This window comes from Lepisosteus oculatus, chromosome 9 (genome assembly GCF_040954835.1).
Source record: "Lepisosteus oculatus isolate fLepOcu1 chromosome 9, fLepOcu1.hap2, whole genome shotgun sequence".
NCBI classification, from domain to species: Eukaryota; Metazoa; Chordata; class Actinopteri; order Semionotiformes; family Lepisosteidae; genus Lepisosteus; species Lepisosteus oculatus.
The window spans coordinates 40959120-40977666 of NC_090704.1; the positions used below are offsets into that span (position 1 = coordinate 40959120).

Sequence of the window (18547 nt, forward strand, 5' to 3'; positions counted from 1 at the left end):
GCAGCAAACGACTTTGCCAAGTTCAGTTTTTAACATTCAATGTTGGCCCGCTTCAATATTTAGCATCTTAGTGACAACTGACCAGTGGTAAATGACAAGGCACTGTCAAGCTTACATACAGCAACATAACTATTCAGCTCAAATCATCTATTGTATCATGTAATCAGTTTCCAAGCTGGTTATTTAAGGATTTCTCCAAAGTGTTTTGAACGTGTTCCCCTGCTATAGACTCTTTTTGCATTGCATTTTAAATAAGTGCAATACTGCAGTTTTTAAAGATACTATAGAGGAAGTCAGCAATACCGATTCCAGGACTTAAACCTGCATTACTGTAAAATGCGGCAGTCTGTTTTAATCAAAAATGCATTCACAAGCAAAACACATCCTGTACACCTTAAAAGGACAAAGTGCTTTTTCAAAAAAGCATTCTGTAGTTAGCATAAAAACTGGAAAGAACTGACAAAAATATTCTGGACCGCAAAAGGACAAGTGTTTCAGTCAACTGATAAAAGATGACACACTGGTAATCTGATTGAGGTCAGTTCTTAAAGCTGGTTTAACGCTTGCTTCTTGCAATTTCTGGTCCTAGAAGGAAAAGCACATCTAACAAGAGGCCCTGTGACATGTGAGGTTTAGTCCCAACTGTCCTCCGTATTATCAAGTGGCAGTTTGAAGCCAGATGGGCTTCATTCTGCCTGGGAAATGTATTAATGTCCATTACAAGCACTTAGCAGGTATGCTTCTACTGTTCTGCCTGGGATGACACATCGGTGAACCTCAAGAGTCGAAAATAAAGACACCAAGCATAACCTGGCACTCGCTTTTAAGAAGCTTAAAAATCAAGGAGTCGGTTCTGAAAAATCAAGAGGCTTTGGGCTAATCCAATTAACCATTCAATTCAATGAATGCCAATTATGTTTGAATGCACAGGTGGCAGTGAATGTGCAGACATTCAGTAAGGTTTATGCAGAACATCTCCTTACAAATAATACCTTGAAGATCACAAGAGCACTTTCGACATGTAGAAGGGCTCTGTTTAAATGTAGAATTTGCTTATTCAATAAGTGGGAACTGAGATGTTGGTTTCAAATGTTAATTGAAAGTACTTACTCCTGTCCAAAAAAAGTAAAAAAAAAAAAAAAAAAGAAGCCTTGATTGTTATTTAAAAAGAATTGCTCATATAAAACTGTTCAGTTTTTAAAATCTCTTTAATCTGCCAAATAAAACATGTCAGTGAGACACTTCAGAATTGGCCAAATTTGAGATCCCTCTGTATCCATAATACATAGTTTTACTTGTAACAAAAATATTCTACTACACATTCTGTAACATAAAATGAAATGATTATTAACACTTTCCACTTAGCAACATTAAGTGAAGCAAGCTTTATGTTGACAAACATACATTTAATGACCGACATACTACTGGTTCTTTAATGTCGTTTCTTGTACCCATTTCATTTCTCTTTGGATATAAACTGCAAATCAAGAAGCAGAGTAAATGGTAACAACGAAGAGATGACTGAGATTTAGTGTGCTTTATTTTTCAAAATCAAGGCTTGTTTTTTCCCCTGTATATATATATAAAATATATAAAACTACAAAAAATATGCATTAAATTGAATGTTGTCAAGAGGACATGCCTGTGTGAAGTTCGCACTGCTCATTATCTTTCTGGATACAGTCTTGCAATCACCAGATTTTTGCTTTTCACTTTTTAACCCCAATTCACCTCTGCAGACTGGTGCTCTCAATGTCTAACGCAGCATTTCGGAACTTGCTTGCAACACGTGATGCATGGTGGATCATTGCAAATTGACAGCCTTTTCAATGATGTGTAAAACAAAGGCTGTTGTGCCAATTTCATTCCATTGTACACTGCATGACACCCTGTGGCCTTGAACAAATTTCACTTCCTGTGGAAGTACAAATGTGGGACTTCTTTAAAAAGAGAATGTAGTACCCCAAAGTCCTTATTTTACATCACTAGATCAAATATCTAATAAAAATCATAAAACCGGAGATGACAAAGACTGATCCACACTATGGCCCTTCCACAGGCGGCATAACTCGCTAAGGACATGATGGTTTTCATCACAGTACACTTCATGATTTCTGTTGGCCAAGAGTATTCATACCAAAAGAGTTTGGTACTTTCAGGGCACAATGAAAACCTGAAACGTTTTTGACAGGATAAGAAAAAACAGTAAATAAAAAAAAAGAAAAAAAAAACTAAAACAACATGTGTAATGCAGAAAACTTTTCATCCCGAAACAACAACGTGCTACAATTGCTAGCCGCAAAATTTAGCCTCATCTAAAAGAGGGATCTGGCTGGTGTCGCACCTCCCCCAGTTTATGTTCTGACTTCAGTGTCCTCACTACTGCTGCAAGAGGCTCTCGTGCGAAGAAAGGACCGCTGGCTTTGAAAAGCACTTCTGTTGCCGAGGTATCAGCAGGCGAAGTCGCCACCTGACGCTCCCCCCGGCGCCCTCTCAGTGCTTCTTGGTGCCTGGGTGCTTGTTATTGAAGAGGTTGAGCCCGGCCTTGGCTCCCATCTGGGGCGACTGCTGGCGGACCTTGTCCAGTGTGGTCTTCTTGATGGCGGCTGGGGAGATCTGCTCTTGGTCAGCCAGGGTCTGCAGCTCCCTAAAGGGCCCCGTGGGTCAAGCACAGAGACATGGGTCACAGCTGCTCCAGCATTCAGGCAACGTCAGGGTAATGAAAGGAGGTCTGTACGCGTATGAAGCAAACGTCTCTTCCAGATCGAGCAGAAAGAGCTGTAGTGAAAGATCTACGGGCTCACAAGGACATAACAAGCTGCTGTTTTATCAACACATTTAAAGTTAAAAGATGAATACCCTGAACAGCTGAGATGGAACCCATTCGCCTTTAAAATATTATCTATTCATGCCATCTGCTGGTAGAATTGCAGCATAACAAACCCGAAACATGGGAAGATTTTTTTTCTTGTGCATATTTGTTAAGCCTCACTCATGGAAGCCCAATTAGGGTGATAGAAATAAGAATCCGGTTGCTGAAAACTGCTACTTTCAATTTTAACTAAAATAATAATTATTTTCAGCATAAAGGTTCACATTAAGGTCCTGAAGAAAAGCTTTCCGTCTGTCAATATAAAAATAATATTGAATTTAAAAAAAAATAAAAGAGGAGAAAAGATTTTTGGTCCGATAATGGCGCTTACATCAAATTGTGGAGGAGCTGAGCAGCGAGCTGCTTCTTCCGTCATCAGCAAGTGGTTATACACAAAAAAAGCATCCCTCGGTTACCTAGGCAACAAGTGCTGTACCTGGTCCTGATGCAAGATGCCTCTACTGCATTGATGAGCAGGCTGCGGAATCCGCCACTCTCTAGAAAGTGCAGGGCGTGGATGGTGGCGCCGCCGGGTGAGCACACGTTATCTTTCAGCTGGCCAGGGTGCTGCTCCGAATCCAGCAGCATCTTAGCAGCTCCCTGGGAGCAGCACACAGGAAAGACAGTGAGTGGAATGAGGACGCAGAGGGCAGAAGTTACAGGGAGACACTGCAAAATTTTACTTCGTGCCCAAGAGCGAGATTTTAAGAAGAAATAGCTGAAAAACAGAGCCATGTAAATAACAGCAGAGGTTATTTTACTTAGGTTAATGGGAGATTCAGAAGCTTCATCCAGCGAAGAAGCGGAACCAGGAACCGAATATGATGGAAAAAGTTACATTACGACATTGTGCAAAAACATAGTTCAGAATCTCTCTGTTGCATGAATATTTCTTCCCAGTGGGTTTTCCTGTGGACTTATGGACCTGTGGAGATTAATTTCCTTGCAACTTTCTCACTGCTGGAAGGGCTGAACAGGCCAAACCCCTAAAACACAATGAATGTTGTGCCTCAAACTAACATGCCATCCTCCATGTTGTCCATCTCTCTCCCTCAAACACACCCCAGGGTAAAACAGTTTAATCTGGAGAAGGAGATGCCCAGGGATACAACCGACACTTTACACTGCCCCTGGTAACGTGTTGCACTGCTGTCCACAGCTCAATGCCATGTTAAACTAATCTGACCACAAAACATACCTTTGTCCTATCTTTCTTATATAGCCACAATTATTTACAAAGGCCTTTTTGGAAGATTAAACTGCATTTTCTGGTGCAGTCCCTTACATTTTACTCTCTTTGTATCCTATTTTTCTATCCTAGGGTAAGGTTTTCTTCGAGTACTCCAAAATCTAAGAGGCATTGACAGAGGGAACCATAATTGAAAGCCTGTGGAAATTAGTTTAAACTTGAAGTGAAAAGATTACATGGAATTCGAAAACAAGAACAAGAGACACTTTTGTTACAGTAAGGGTGGTGGGAGCTTGGAATAAGTAACTGAGCTGTATTGGTGAAGTTAACAGCCCAAGAAAGGACTAGGTGAGATCACCTGACCAATAAGCTACTAGTAACCAATTGAGCTGGAAGGGCTTAACAGCTTCTTACATTTCTAACCTTTTTTACTTTCTTATGAAAGGAGGGATTCTGAAATGATGTCTAAAAACTCAAATTAATTAAAATGTCTCAAGTTAAGACCTGTAGTTATCTGGAATTTACCGTTTTCTGCAAATATAACAGTTTAGATGCTAACGCCCTGAGTGAATGTGTGGAAAAGTGGAAAAGAAAGTTAAAAAACATCAGTTGTAAGCACAACTTCAGGTGTCGTTCATGGTTTTTAAACCTTTATTATCTTGTTAATTAGGGACGGAATACACCCTTAAGCAAACATTCTCTCAATAAATAAAAACATTAAAATAAATGATAAAGCTTCTGCTTCATGGCAGATCAAAGCTGTTGTTTAAATGCGCTTTTTTGGTGCCCATATCACTAACCAGTAGGGCCTGAGCCCCAAGTCGGACTGCCAGTCGTCTGGGGAGCCCCATTTTCACCCCACCGTCCGCCAGGGCATCGAGAGCCGTGAACGCCTGGAAAGAAAAAGGACAGGCCATTAAAACAATGAACAGAACAGAAATGCACAGGGAAAACAGTCACCGAGAGAAAGCTGTTCATTTCACATACAGTAAAGCTTATCATGCGGTCTTATTTGTAATCCCCGTTTCCCCACAACTAAAGAAAACCACGCATGTTGTTCTGCTTACAGTACACCGACTCCACATTTTTCAAAAGGGAAACATTCCTTAAATGTCACTCATGAACCAAATGTTTGTTAAAAATGAATTTACCACTAATTGGGGGCAATAATTAGAGACACATGACATCGAAATTGCTTTAAAAATAGGAAAAAAAGGCTTACATATAGTACGCATAAGGAGTGTAAAATATCTATTACACTAACGAGTGCTAATTAAAACAAACATACGGCATTAAGAAACAATACTCAGAAGCAGACCTCGATGGCTGATGTTCTACGACCGATGGAGGATGTACAGTACAGTCTAGAATCACTAAAATCTAAAATCACTAAACATGCCGAATAAAGGTTATACATGTTTCAAATGGGTAGACGTGAAAATTTGCAAATCGAACATTCGTCAAAGGAGGAGTCAGCATGCCACCTTGCACCTTGCAACTCAGCTGCTTACGTGAATAAACGTAGTAAAGCTTAAAAATGAATCCCCAACAAAGCCAAGTACCAGAAAAGGCGTCGGCCTTTAACAGCTGAAGTAAATGTAATTAACTGTGGAAGTCTGCTGGAGAAGGAGCAAGCTAACAGACTTCCAAGAGGACGATGCGTCTGTCCACGGTCAACACCCCAGTGGGCCCCAGTCCTGGTCCCTGTGACCCCCACACCTGCTGGTTTTCATTTCAGCCCACCTTCATTAGAGCATTAATTGATGCAATAAGTTGCTTCATTGGAAAATGTGTTTTTTTTTCTAGTCACAAGTTTGGGGTTTTATTATCACTTGCAAAATTCGGACCCCTTCTTCACATCTTATATCTTTCTTCAGGTGGTTAAAGCTCCGGCGTGATTTAGAGCAAAGAGTTCACATGAATCTGGTTATTCTGAGCTCCGTAAAGGGTCTGACTGTGAAACTGAGGGCTCGGCTGAAATAAAACACCAACAGGCGCAGCGGTCACCGGGACGGGGATGGGGGGGCCACCACCCAAAAACGATCGAGGAAAAAGGGCCTAGATCTCGAGACCCGTCCTCCCCGGGCCAGGCGAGACGGGCTCCCTCACATAGGCCGGGCCGCTCCCACTGAGTCCCGTCACGGCGTCGATCAGGTCCTCCTCCACCTCGGTGCAGAAGCCCACGCTGGCCATCAGCTGCTCCAGGAGCCGCCCGTCCTCCACCTCGGCGTGGGTGCCGGTTGCGTACACCGTGGCCCCCTCTCGCACCACCACGGGGGTGTTGGTCATGATGCGCATCACCCGCGGCTCCGGGCGGTGCTGCAGGAGCTTCTGTGAGGAGCAGAGAAACGCGGCGCCGGTTACAGGGCGCGCCGGAGCCTGTTTGACGTGGGCCGGCCTCTAACCGCTTCGTCCAGTTCAGGGGTACGGGGGAGCCTGGCAGGCAACAGGTGCAGGGGAGGATACACCCTGGATGGGACCCCTGAGATTCACCCCCACTTGCTCAACAAAAGAAAATAAGCTGCTGTCGGGGAGGATTAAGGTTTATTCCATGCCGAAAACGGAGGAAAAGAAACACAAGCTCCACAGCCAAAACGTTGTGTTTCTTCTCTTTTCAGCATGGAATAAACTTCTACTTGTTCCTTTGCGGCCTACGCACGCTGACGCAACCACCTGCTTGAACCTTATTAAGTAAATTACGTCTGCAACCACTCACACAAACACAAATACTCTCACAACTTATACCAGGGCCATATTTCCCAGATGCCAGTTAACCTACCAGTATGTCTTTGGACTGAGGGAGGAAACCGGAGCACCTGGAGGAAACCCACACAAACACGAGGAGAACATACAAACTCCACAACCTAGGTCCAGAATTGAACACAGGGCCCTAGCGCCTAACTATTGTGCCACTCCTCGCCTCACCTGATTAGTTTTAACATTAAAACTGCTTTAAAATAGCACTCATAGCTTACCTTGTTAATGAACCTTCCACAAAAAACGAGGTTAATTTAGTTTTGGGACACATTTTCTAGAACGTGTCCAATGTAGCTAGGCCATATTCTCTAATCCTTAATTCAAATTATCTTGAAACTAAATTTGACAAGCTAAGTGTTCAGAGTAAACCTTCGCAGAGTTATGTCAGGGAAGAAACTAAAGACTTTGTGTCTCTGCGCTGCTCTGTTAAAACATAAAACATATACCAACAGTACAATAAACCCTCCTGCAAAGATAGACTTCAACCTTTAATTTTCACATTCAAATCCCACCATCCCCGTCGATATACAGTGTGACTTCAACGACAGAAAATGAACATGTGTTAATCTGAAAGGCAGGCTCTACACTCACCTTCTCGATCGAGCTGATGGTGACACCTGCTGCACAGGACACTATCAGGTGTCTCTGTTGTATGTCCGGTCCGATCTCATCCAGGACGAAGGGGATGATGTGGGGTTTCACAGCTAGGAACAGGACGTCGCTGTTGTTCACAGTCTCCTTGTTACTGGTTGTGAAATTTACCCCCAGTTTCTTAAGAAAAGAAAAAAAACTGCTGTCAGGGAGGATTAAATACATTATGTCTGGAGCCACTCACAATTCATTTTAAAAAAAATCAACCAACATTATGAAAGTCTCAGCGTCTGAAAAACGATGTATTACACGTGCATTTTTATACACTATCCAATTAACAACTTTCTGTGCCATTAATACAGTATTCCAGAAAGTTTAAGTTGACATAACATTGACTGCTTTCCTACTATTCTCATTTTATATCGGAAAACTTTTTTGTACGGGGGGTGGAAGGTGTCTATGTTTGTTTTCAAAACAAGATATTCGGGTTGTTGTTTTGTGATGCCATCACAAACTTCCCAATGACCACCCTGTGCTAAAACTGGCAGCTCCCCCCTGCAGTTAACGACTCACAACATCTCTGCTTACTGCTCTTTTACACAACAGCACCTACGTTTTTGGCCGATCGTTCCTGGCCCTTACCCTCAGTCCAGACACTGTCGGCAGATCTGTGTCCGGAGAGCTGGCGGTGATCTTGTGAGTGGCAATGACACCTAGGAAAGATTCGAGGCACAGAAGCAAGACCAAAAAGCATTTGACTCCAGGGACACCCCATAGAACACATTTAAAGCTGTTTACAACACAATATGCTGTACAAGACAAGTGTCATTATTACATAAAAGAAACACAGATATAATAAAGGTGCCTTTTTAAAGTACCTTCTTAAAATGCTTAACACATATTGTACATTTGCATATATTTATTTTCAGAAGAGGCCCCACATATTAACACTGCAGGGGTTGTAAAATGTATAAGATGTAACAAATAGTACAGAATCGACAACAGGTGCCCTGCATTTTATGGCGGGTGAAATGTGGGGTAACGGTCAGGGCTCTGGACTCTTGATCAGATCACTGGATGGCTCTACTGTGCCACTGAGCAAGGGACTTTGCCCAGGCTATCCCAGCAAAGCCAGCTCTTGAAACAGCGATCAATAATAGTCAATGTCAGGAATCAGGCAATAGGCATCTCTGTAAATTGTTCTGTCTTAAAAATGTTGGTCAAATTATTCTTATTAATAGCAATGTAGGGCAGTGGTTAGCACGGGGACCCTGAGGTGCTTGTATGGTTCTCTCTATGTTCGCTTGAGCTTCTTCCAGGTTCTCTGGTTTCCTCCCAAGGTTAATCAGCTTCTGGGAGAAACTGGCCCCAGTGTGATAGTGTGTGCATGTCTGTGTCTGTGTGTGTTTGCCCTGTGATGGACTGGCATCCCATCCAGGGTGTATCCTGCCTTTGTTTGCCCATTGCTTGCTGGCTCCCACCCGACTCCGTTATTAGATAAAGCGGTTAGAAAAGTTGTGGGTGGGTGGAAGGAATAAAGTCCTTTTATTAATATTGTAAATTAAAAACAATGGCCGAGTCTCCGTAGGGCGATGCATTTATCAGTTTATGGCACAATGAATGAACAGCACTCCCACAGGACATCTCCGGAAGCGGTCCTCGCCTCACCTGCTGCTGTGAACCCCTTGACCAGCGCGTGGGCCAGCTGGCCCGCTCCAATGAACCCCACACTCATTTCAGCGAACCCCTGCAAAACAGCGGTAGCAATACGAATCACGTTCTTGTATTCGACAGGCAAAGCGCGGAATCTCTCCATCATACAACACACGAATCCGTACAAACGATTCTTTTTCTTACAGTACGAGATCTGTACGTATTGTAGTCACAATGATTTTTTTCCCCCAGAAAGAGCACACATTTTTAGATGATGCAGCCCCGTTATTAATATTTACGTCGGTAGGCTTCATACAGGACTAGTGTTTAAAAAAGAGACACTTCTGCAAAAATGACATAGTGTACTACAATCTCGAGTGTATAAATGCCATAATGCCATTTGCTGTTGTATAGATTCACATTCTGAAAATATTTCCGGGAGAAAACTGGTGCCGGTTGAATACGTTTTAGACAGCCCTCGTTTAACCACTTACCTGAGCAGTGCTTAAATCCTACAGGCAGCAATTTCACAACCCTCAACCTACTTTCTTCTGATAAAACAAGACATATTTACCTTGTCAACGTGGCTTCCTAAATGTTGGCCCCACGTGTTACGGGAAATCAGGTTTGAGTGACAGGCTCGGGGACCAATGTGTTGTAAGTTTCGAGGATGACCGGCCAATCACAGCAAAGCCGACCCAGAATGCACAGTTACAGGAGCAGATCGTAAAACCAGCTCCTCATTGCATCATTCTCGAGATCTTTAAAGATCACAAAAAAAGATAAAAGCGAAGGTCACGTCGTAGGATTTCTTCTAGGTATATAAAAACCCTTGTACACCGTCTTTACCAAGATTTTAAAGTAATAAATGTGGTGTACAAGCTTTACAATTAGAGGACCTACATATTCTTGCTCAACACGTTTGACTCGGTTACACTCCCCAAACATGATCAGAGAGAGAAAAGAACAATGCGTTTGATTTAGGGCCAAAAGGCAATGCAGTTGTGGAATTCAGATTCTGCACTGATACGCTGTTTACTATTCTGATTCGTATTTTAGTTTCAGCTTTATTTCGAAAGGCACAATTATCAAAAGCTCGTATTGCCTTCATATAGATGTACTCATCTATGAAACCTATTCTATTTCGGTCCGCTCTTCCTGGATACAGATGGTTCACTCAGACTTCTTCAGCAAAATGCACCACAGTAAATACAATGCAGTAAAATTTATCCAGTATAAATGGTAATCTTGGTAAATGAGAACTTGTTCTCAATTAACATGTCTGATTAAATTAACAATTAAGTAGCACGATTACTACAAAAAGGGGACATTGAATTCACCACGTATGATGCTTAAAGATTCTATTGCTAACTCATTGGTTTTAGGTTCAATAATTTACTGATGCAGTCTGCATTTCTCCCTTTCAGCTGAGCAGTGCTCTTTACACAAAAATGGCAGTAATGTCCGTCTCTCACAGCTACAGGTGGAGAGAGGCAGCAGGTGTGAGGGATTTGGGGATTTTTTTTTCTTGTTTAATTCGCTCCCTGAGAAGGGAAAGCACCAGAGTCTCTGGAACCCAAAGGTCAAGTTTCCTGACAGCTGAGAAGAGTCTTAAAGCTTAAAGTGAGACATTCCAGCCATAGTAGTCTTTCTATTGTCAACTCCCTAGTTACTCGGCGAGGAACCTGTGCTGTCTCAGGAATTCACCAGAAGGGACCAGGGTTGGACCTGAAGGTCTGTCTCATAAATGGCATGAACAAGGAATGTAAAGATTCCCCACATTCCTATGCATGCTTCAAACAGCTTCCTAAATGTGGCGGGAAGCACTGCAAGTGAGCAGAACAATCAGTTGTATTTATTCTTTATAAAACGAAGTGATCCAGTTTCATGGGTTATTAAACGGCAAAATCTCTAACAGGAGTCATATCCTTCAAAAGGTACAAACGAGCACCGGACATCTTGGTGGCTGACGGAAATAGTTCATTACTCATTCTCAGTAACACTTTAATAAAGATCGTAATGCTCAAGCTGAACATTTCTCTCCTGATAAGTTTGCACTGACGCACAGAGCTGCCTTTTGTGTTAACTGATGACTCAGTTCATATTGGATTAAAATGAACTGATGAAGAAGTGTCTCTTCTTATTGAATGTAATTGCATGCGTTTCTGGAATTGTTTCCATACTGCACATCTAAATATATACTGTAGCTCCTTCAGATGTTCTTCATCCTCTGACAGCTGTCTTCTGGATCTGACTGGCACCTGTGCACACAGAAAGGAGAGGGAGAGCTCTCAGTACTTCAGACATGCTATACATTCAGAGAGTTCAGCTTTTACTCAGCCTTGATCTGCCGAAGGGTGTGTGCTAGAGGTTTTATTGCCATCTGTATCTCCATTCACAATATCTTCACTTATCTGCAGACAGAAAAAGATCATAGTGGGGTTTTTTTATTTGCTAGTGAGAAGATGACACACCGAAGGCACTGATAAATTCCTAAACAGCTCCACACAGAGTCTTATATTGTATTTACCACCTCTACACCGATGTTTTGTATCATGCTTTAACAAGACTGTGGCTTGTTGTCGTTCTATGATAAATCACAGAAAATGTTTCTGAGTGCAGACAGGCCATCCAAAAACTGTCTAAAGCAGAGCTACTTAGCTTGCAGCCCCCAGTCTACTCTACTGCAGAATTTAGATGTAAGAAGCCCTTTAATTGCTATATTGTTTACAGGGTAATAAAGGATCCTGTTGTTGCAAGATTCTGTTAAGGAGTTAGTAGTGTAGACACTGCAGGCTGAGTAGCCTTGGTCTTGTGCATCGTGTTCAGTTCTGTTCATAACATTATAAAACAGACACAGTGGTATGGAAGACATACTGTACAAGTAAGAAGACACAAAAGTAGTCGAGTGCCAGGACTGGAAATATGAAGCACGGACAGATTAAGGGGTGCATGATTCTGCACAAGCATGAGGAAAAACACTCATAGCAATTGAAACTGTCTGTTTGCATTGTGTATCTGTTATTATTTTTTAAGACTGACAGGGCACAAGAATCTGGTTCGTGTGTCCATTCATTGACTGTGAGGTTTCTAATTCACCTCTCTGCCTGTCTGTTACCAAACCCAGAAGTTTAAGAATAAACGTTTTTTTACCGTGATGTCAAATTTTTAAAATACTGTCGATGCCACATCTAACTTACATTACAAGAGACTCAAACAGAGCAAAACCATAATTACACCAGTAGCAAAGATCAGCGATTTAGGTGTGGGTGGTTATGCATTTTCTTTAGGATGACTGTATATGTATAGCTTGGATATGATGTGCTAGAAGTGATTCAGGAAAATAGAATCAACATGCATTTAAAGTGTATACTTAATGGTAGGATTTTATCCAGAGTTACAGTTGTCTATTTCCTATATGGAACTCATTGACGCAAGTGTGCTTTCTGAAGCAGATTACGCCAAGGTGCTTTGTTCCAGAATGTTGGAACCACCTGGGATCCAAGCCCACAGACCTCCAATCAGGACTCTAGAACTTACAGATCTCTAAGCACCACTACATGATGGCATCCTTATCCTTTTGGATAAAGAGGGGGACCTGTCAGCTTGCCCTCCAACGGACTGGTGTCCCATTCAAGGTACAGTATATCGTGCCTGTCGCCCTTTGCTTGCAGTGATAGGCACCAGCTGCCCCATGACCTTAAATTGGATGAAGCAAAGAGAAAATGGATGGATGGAACAGTCATCTTAAAATCTGTTCCCTGTTTGGTCACTGCACATTTTACCATACTGGCTACCTATGGTATCATAATCACCCATTTGGAGAAGGACATTCTCTATAAAAAAAAAACAGTCTTTATTTCTGTCAAGTTTTGTCTTTCACACTAAGGCTGGCTAGTTACCTACCCTTCTCAATGCAACAGAAAACAGGCTTTGGCTAAAATACTTTATGCATAAAATACATACTGTATGTGTATGTTTGACATTATTGTTTTCAGGTTTAATTCAGCTCTGGTTACAGCATTATTGTTGTGTGATTATTTATTGTTATGGCAATGGAATTTATTTCTCTATTCATTATTGTGGCGCAGTACAAACAATTTATAAGATGTGAATTCTGCATCTGCTGACTACTGAGTTAACAACATACAGCAAATTAATCTTGGTATTCACTGCTGTTTAGTTTTAATGACTACATACTGGAAGATGATTAAGATTTAATGCCTGTGTGGAAAGGGTTGTTATTACTGCAGTGTAGTGGAATGTATTAATTTTGGGATAATTTGCTCCGATTTTGCCACAACAAAATATCTGTCTGAATAAAAAAGGGCTTTGGATTGGTTTTTCGAACGACATGAATAATGCATTGTTTGTGCCACAGTGGAGTTCCAAGTTGAAAACATACACGCTTAATGTCACAGCAAGACGGTTTTTACACACATCCATCATCTTCGACAAACAAATCACACTTGCCGAGTTTAAGCCTTTCTTTTCTGTTTTCATCTATTCTCTTGGCATAGCTAGCCTGCTGAAAAGGTACTGAGCTTACAAAATAGAGCCCAGTAGTTCAAAACTCCAGGGTTAGATGGCTGTTAAGGCTGTTAAAAACTGCCAGTCCCTGGATTCTGAAGACTAGTATGTATTGGATTATAAAGTCTTTTTGATCCTATTTTTACACTTAATGAAATCAAAGACAAGGATAAACCTCATGTCATGCAGAGAAGGAGGATTTTTTAAAATTTGAAGTACAGTAGTTCTTCTACGGATGTATACAGTAGTTCATTACAGTGGGCAATACAGTAGTTCTTCACTTATATGTTGATCTCCGAAATACACCACTTGCTAAAACTCGTTTCAGCTTCCATTTTCTTTAGCAATAAAAGATAGGAAGATTCCAAGTGAGAAGAGTCAAAACATTTGTCATTCATTGTGGGGAGATCGCTGCACATCTACAAGACTTGGAACCCGGCTTGAAGGCCTTTGTGTTGTGTGTTATTTATATTTAACAAAATAAAAAACCCACACAAGATTCGGCCATCTCTGTTTTTGTTTTTTGTTGGGATTTTTTTAACAACGCCTTAAAGTTTTCAACACCAGGATTTAGTTATGTGCGGTTTTAAATTTGAAAAAGCTGGGAGTGGAAGCTACTGTATGCCTGTGCACACGTTCCTTCCAGAGTTTTTTTACCCTTTGATCGAAGCGAAGTGTGGCATGACTTGGGCGTATTGTCAATGTGCCCACCATCAAGGAAGGAGATGCTGTTGAACAGACCTTTCATAGGGTTTAACAGGCGTCTCCCGCAGCGATAAAAACACGGAAACGCCCTGGAACACATGCAAGCCCCGTTTCGCCGAGCTGACAGGGCAGACAGGCCGGCGGTGCGCTCAGGAAGACCTGAAACCTCGCAGAGATGCGGGGATGTCACATTTCGTTAGGCGCCCGGCAGGACAACGGAGTGAGCGAAGCGGTGAGCCGGGCGACACGGGGCTGTGATTTTATCTCAACCGATTACCACCCCAGGGCTCGTCCGTCGCACTGGCGTCTTTGATCAGAAACAACGCCAAAAATAAAAAATAAACAACTACAGACCGCATCATTTCACTACGGACTTCAATTAAAATCACATCCACGACCGTCACCTCACAAAGGCTGTTGAAGAGAGAAGATCCTGTCAAGGAAGGAAGGAAAAGTCGGTGGTGCGTGGCACTAGAGATCGACTGGGACGCAATAAATGCAAAATGTTTATTACAAAAAGCAATGAGTGCAGTATTTCAAAACTCCAGGCTGTTCGTAAGAAATGACACACCTAAGGTTTTAATGTTACATGTATCCAGTAAGTTCAAATAGCTGAACAGTACTACTGAAAGCTGAAAGCTCAGCATCAAATTCACTGAGTCAAGTAATATCTGCGGATGACTTGCACTGAATTCTGAAGCAAGTTTAACATTTATAAAATACTGTATTATTGTGATGTTTTCTCATACACAGCCTTGAACAGGCGACTCCAAATTCAATTGCCCTTGATAGGTAAATCAGGTAAATGAGGTTAACTTGATGATAAATAATAGGAATGCTACACAACCCAGGACAGATTCTCATCAAACCCTTGTTGACGTGAATTCGTAAAAAAAAGAGGGAGAGACTATTTTCCCTGCACAGGACTAATTGAAAAGTCTGATTTTTTAAAAGAACTTTCATCATACATATAACTGTTTCCTTTGAAGGTAAAATGAGCAAATTAGCAAATGTACACACAATTTTGAGCTCAGTGTGAATGGGGTGTGTTTTCAGAACTTTGATGAATGTCCGTATTTTATTGAGAAACCTGAAACTGGGGGATTTTAGCTCAGGAATTGGTATGGAAAATATTTCAGTTTTGATAGCAATTCTGTAGAATACTGTAGTTATGAAAACAAAATAAGTGTGCACAAATAAGTAAGACTGCTTTCAATAACTCATCTGTTACGGGTTTGGGCCCTATCATCCAAAACAGTTGTTACATTGTCGTTTATGACACTACTGAATCTTATTTCTGTGTGATCATGAAGCAGACACAAAAACAAGAGTCTAGTTAGTACATTACAGGCTTTGCTTTCTTGATCCTACAGTTCATGTTTCCAGTTTGGAAGGAAAAACTAAATTAATTATGCTCTGTTGCTAAAATAAGTTAAATAAATAAGGCAATCACAATGCAAATCTGACAAGAAAAGTTTCTGCTTTTCTGGGCTACTCTCTCAACAGTGAGGAAGTTGACTGAAGTACAGTGAACGTGAATTTCTGCCATCAGTCTGAGAGATCAACACGGTAAGATCAACTTGTCAACACAGAATGAGGCTTTCTGTTGCCGATTCGGATTCTGCTCTCCTGGGGATCAAGCAGCGCAACGGGTGATGTTGCCATCAGTCATGCCAAGGATGCTGAAAGCAACTCTTATCTCAAGCTGAGTGTCGGAAGATGCGATAGCTCTTTAATGAAGGGGGAAGGAGGGATCATTCCAGGTGATTCTACTCAATGCCAAAGATGGATAAATGCTGCTGTTGAAATCACAGGATTCCATCTGACTGCAGAGACATAGCAAGCAGTTTGAAAGCTTGGATGTAAGTCAAGGAGAAGAAAATTAGATTTCGTGGACCTGGAAGAAGGAGGTAGAAGAGGCTCAGACTGAGTGATTCTTGTCAGATCGATACCCTAAGCAATCAATTCAATTGCAGTGGCTCTTTCAGGCAAAAGCGGCACATAGACAAGAGGAAGGGCTTAGGACAAGGCCAAGAGGACACACGAGAATTTTGCAGAGAAAATGGCATTTTGTGAGGTGGAGCAAGTTAAGGCCTGATGGGGAAAGATGTCTCCTGAGGTGGTAGGGATAGGGAGATCGGAAGGAGGGGTTTATTTTTTCCCAGTCAGATGAAGAAAGGAGAGTGCTTGAAGCCTGGGGGCTGCAGCCGGGCCCCTCAGGGCGTCTGGGAGACGAACCGGATCCTCTGGGAGTAGATCAGGTCGGCGATGTACAGGACGAGGTTGGCGTAGGTGAAGATGGCCACCACCAGCTGGCTGTCCCAGGGGCACTTCCCCCGGGGGCAGCCGGAAGGCCGGCTGGGCTGGCCGTACTTCTTGTCGAAGCAGAACACGGGCCAGATCACGGCGGCGCTCACGTACAGCAGGACTGCCAGGAAGGTGTAGATCACCACAAACCGGTCAAACGGGCACCGGAGCGCCGACGTCCGCCCGGAGACCGTCACGCCCACCACGATGACCGTCACGGCAAAGCAGAAGCTGTAGACCGCCACGCAGTACTGCGTGGCGATGTGGCGGCCGTACTGGCTGTCGTTGACCAGGGCCCCGAAGATGATGCAGGCCACGAAGGCCTGGACGATCTTCAGCAGCCCCGAGACGGTGGCCATGTAGCCCACCACGTGGCCCGGCTTGGCCCGGGTGAGGAGGACCTCGGCGGCGTACGCCAGGGCGCAGAGGCAGGAGCAGACGGTGACGCCGATGCGGTAGCCGCGCACCTCGCAGCCGCCGGCCGGGCACTCGGAGCGCAGGAAGTAGACGGGGTAGACCACGGAGGCCGTCACGTACATGAGCGTGGCCAGCATGGCGAAGGCGATGGTGAAGTTGTCCCAGGAGATGCGCAGGCAGGAGTGGAGGCGGGTGAAGTCCAGCGCGAAGACCACCGCGGACACGGCGAAGCAGAAGCACCACACGAACATGCAGAAGGTCCCGTAGGCGGCGCTGTAGCCCGCCTGGTGCGCCACCAGGCTCAGAGTGGTGCAGCCCAGAGCCAACTGGCACAGGCGGGCCACGCCAACGGCGGACGCCACGGCGGAGATGTTCAGGTAGTGCCCCCCCTGCGGATCCATGCCAGGCCCTCCTGCTCGCGGGCTGATGTGAGGGCGGAGAGGAGAAAGCCGCACAGCCTCACTTGCCTACACGAATGCCTGGCCCCCTCCGTCTGAGCCGCCCTGAAGGACAGACGCAGAAAACGTGCCTCTTTATAGGGAAAGACTCAAATATAAATCACTGTACTATGGAATTAGTCCAATCTGTTGGGATTTTTTTTTTATTTTCTTTTCCAAATTGTCTTTTAGCCAGATCACGAGGGGGAGAATTGGCAACCGATCGCTTACATTATTTGTTTTTCATCATGAAATAACATAACGTTCTCTATGTTTTAAGTCAGACTGTAAATGCAAGTACAACATTCCAGGCCTTTATGATGATTAAACTTCCACACTGAAAGGCCTAGTGAGTATAGAATCTAACCAGTACCTTTGGCAAGCTGTTTATTTACAATTTAAGCATTTTCCATTTAGTTTAAACATTAATTTCATATACAATGTATAATTTAAAAAGAGGAATCACCAAAGCATGATAGAGGAGGCTAGACTTGTTGCTGTTAATGTTGTATTTCCTTCGTGTTTTCTTACTTGTATTATTGTTCCATGCTATGTGTCTTCCGAGTTTTCGCAGTAAAGATGGCCAAACCGTAGCTGCGATGCTCCAGATTTGCACAGCGCAGGGCTCCAGGGATCCACCTCAGCGTCGACTTAATCAGAAACAGGTTTTCCTTGCTGCGGCGGTGTCTCTTTCCTATTCAGACCCCAGGGCCCGGTACCATCCTTGTCCTTGCTGCTGCGGTCAGATATATTCGGTCCACTCCCAGCCTCTGTGTTACAGACACGTCTCTCTCTCTCTCCCTTTCTCTGAGCAGGCGAGACTGTCAGGGGAGAGTTATTTAAGAGCAGCAATGCAGCTGAGACCAGCGCAGTCTTGGCAAAGGCCACAATTCTGCTATAAATAGTGATCTATATTAACAAAGGAATGGGGAGGGCAACCACATGTGATTCTGAGGTACCAGCGTGTTGAGTTGTGTTCCTCTGGGACCATGAGCTTTCTGCTTTTAAAGAAAGGTGTTGTTCCTGAGCAGAGGTGCTGTGCTTGTGTTGCAGATGCTGTCAAATGTAACATACTGTATGCCATTTTAT

General features: G+C 43.2%; 2 protein-coding genes across 4 annotated transcripts; both read right to left on the bottom strand.

The window, feature by feature from the left end:
- Positions 1-1189: 1189 nt before the first annotated feature.
- On the bottom strand, positions 1190-9740 carry pycr1b (pyrroline-5-carboxylate reductase 1b). 2 transcript variants are annotated; one of them, XM_015356764.2, is made up of 8 exons: positions 9637-9740; positions 9078-9156; positions 8052-8122; positions 7410-7589; positions 6171-6392; positions 4862-4954; positions 3309-3472; positions 1190-2647 (listed from the first exon to the last, which is right to left on the bottom strand). In XM_015356764.2, exons 2-8 carry the CDS (start codon positions 9142-9144, stop codon positions 2494-2496), a joined length of 951 nt encoding a protein of 316 aa, XP_015212250.1. In that variant the 5' UTR covers positions 9145-9156; positions 9637-9740; the 3' UTR covers positions 1190-2493. The 2 variants fall into 2 exon arrangements, with proteins under 2 accessions (XP_015212250.1, XP_006635211.1); XM_006635148.3 differs by having other exon boundaries at positions 9557-9647.
- Positions 9741-14790: 5050 nt separating this feature from the next.
- Positions 14791-18298, bottom strand: LOC102687646 (myeloid-associated differentiation marker-like protein 2). 2 transcript variants are annotated; one of them, XM_015355948.2, is made up of 2 exons: positions 17990-18298; positions 14791-17524 (listed from the first exon to the last, which is right to left on the bottom strand). In XM_015355948.2, the coding sequence occupies exon 2, from the start codon at positions 17420-17422 to the stop codon at positions 16514-16516; it is 909 nt and encodes a 302-aa protein (XP_015211434.1). In that variant the 5' UTR covers positions 17423-17524; positions 17990-18298; the 3' UTR covers positions 14791-16513. The 2 variants fall into 2 exon arrangements, with proteins under 2 accessions (XP_015211434.1, XP_069050632.1); XM_069194531.1 differs by having other exon boundaries at positions 17925-18000.
- Between the last annotated feature and the right edge of the window lie 249 nt (positions 18299-18547).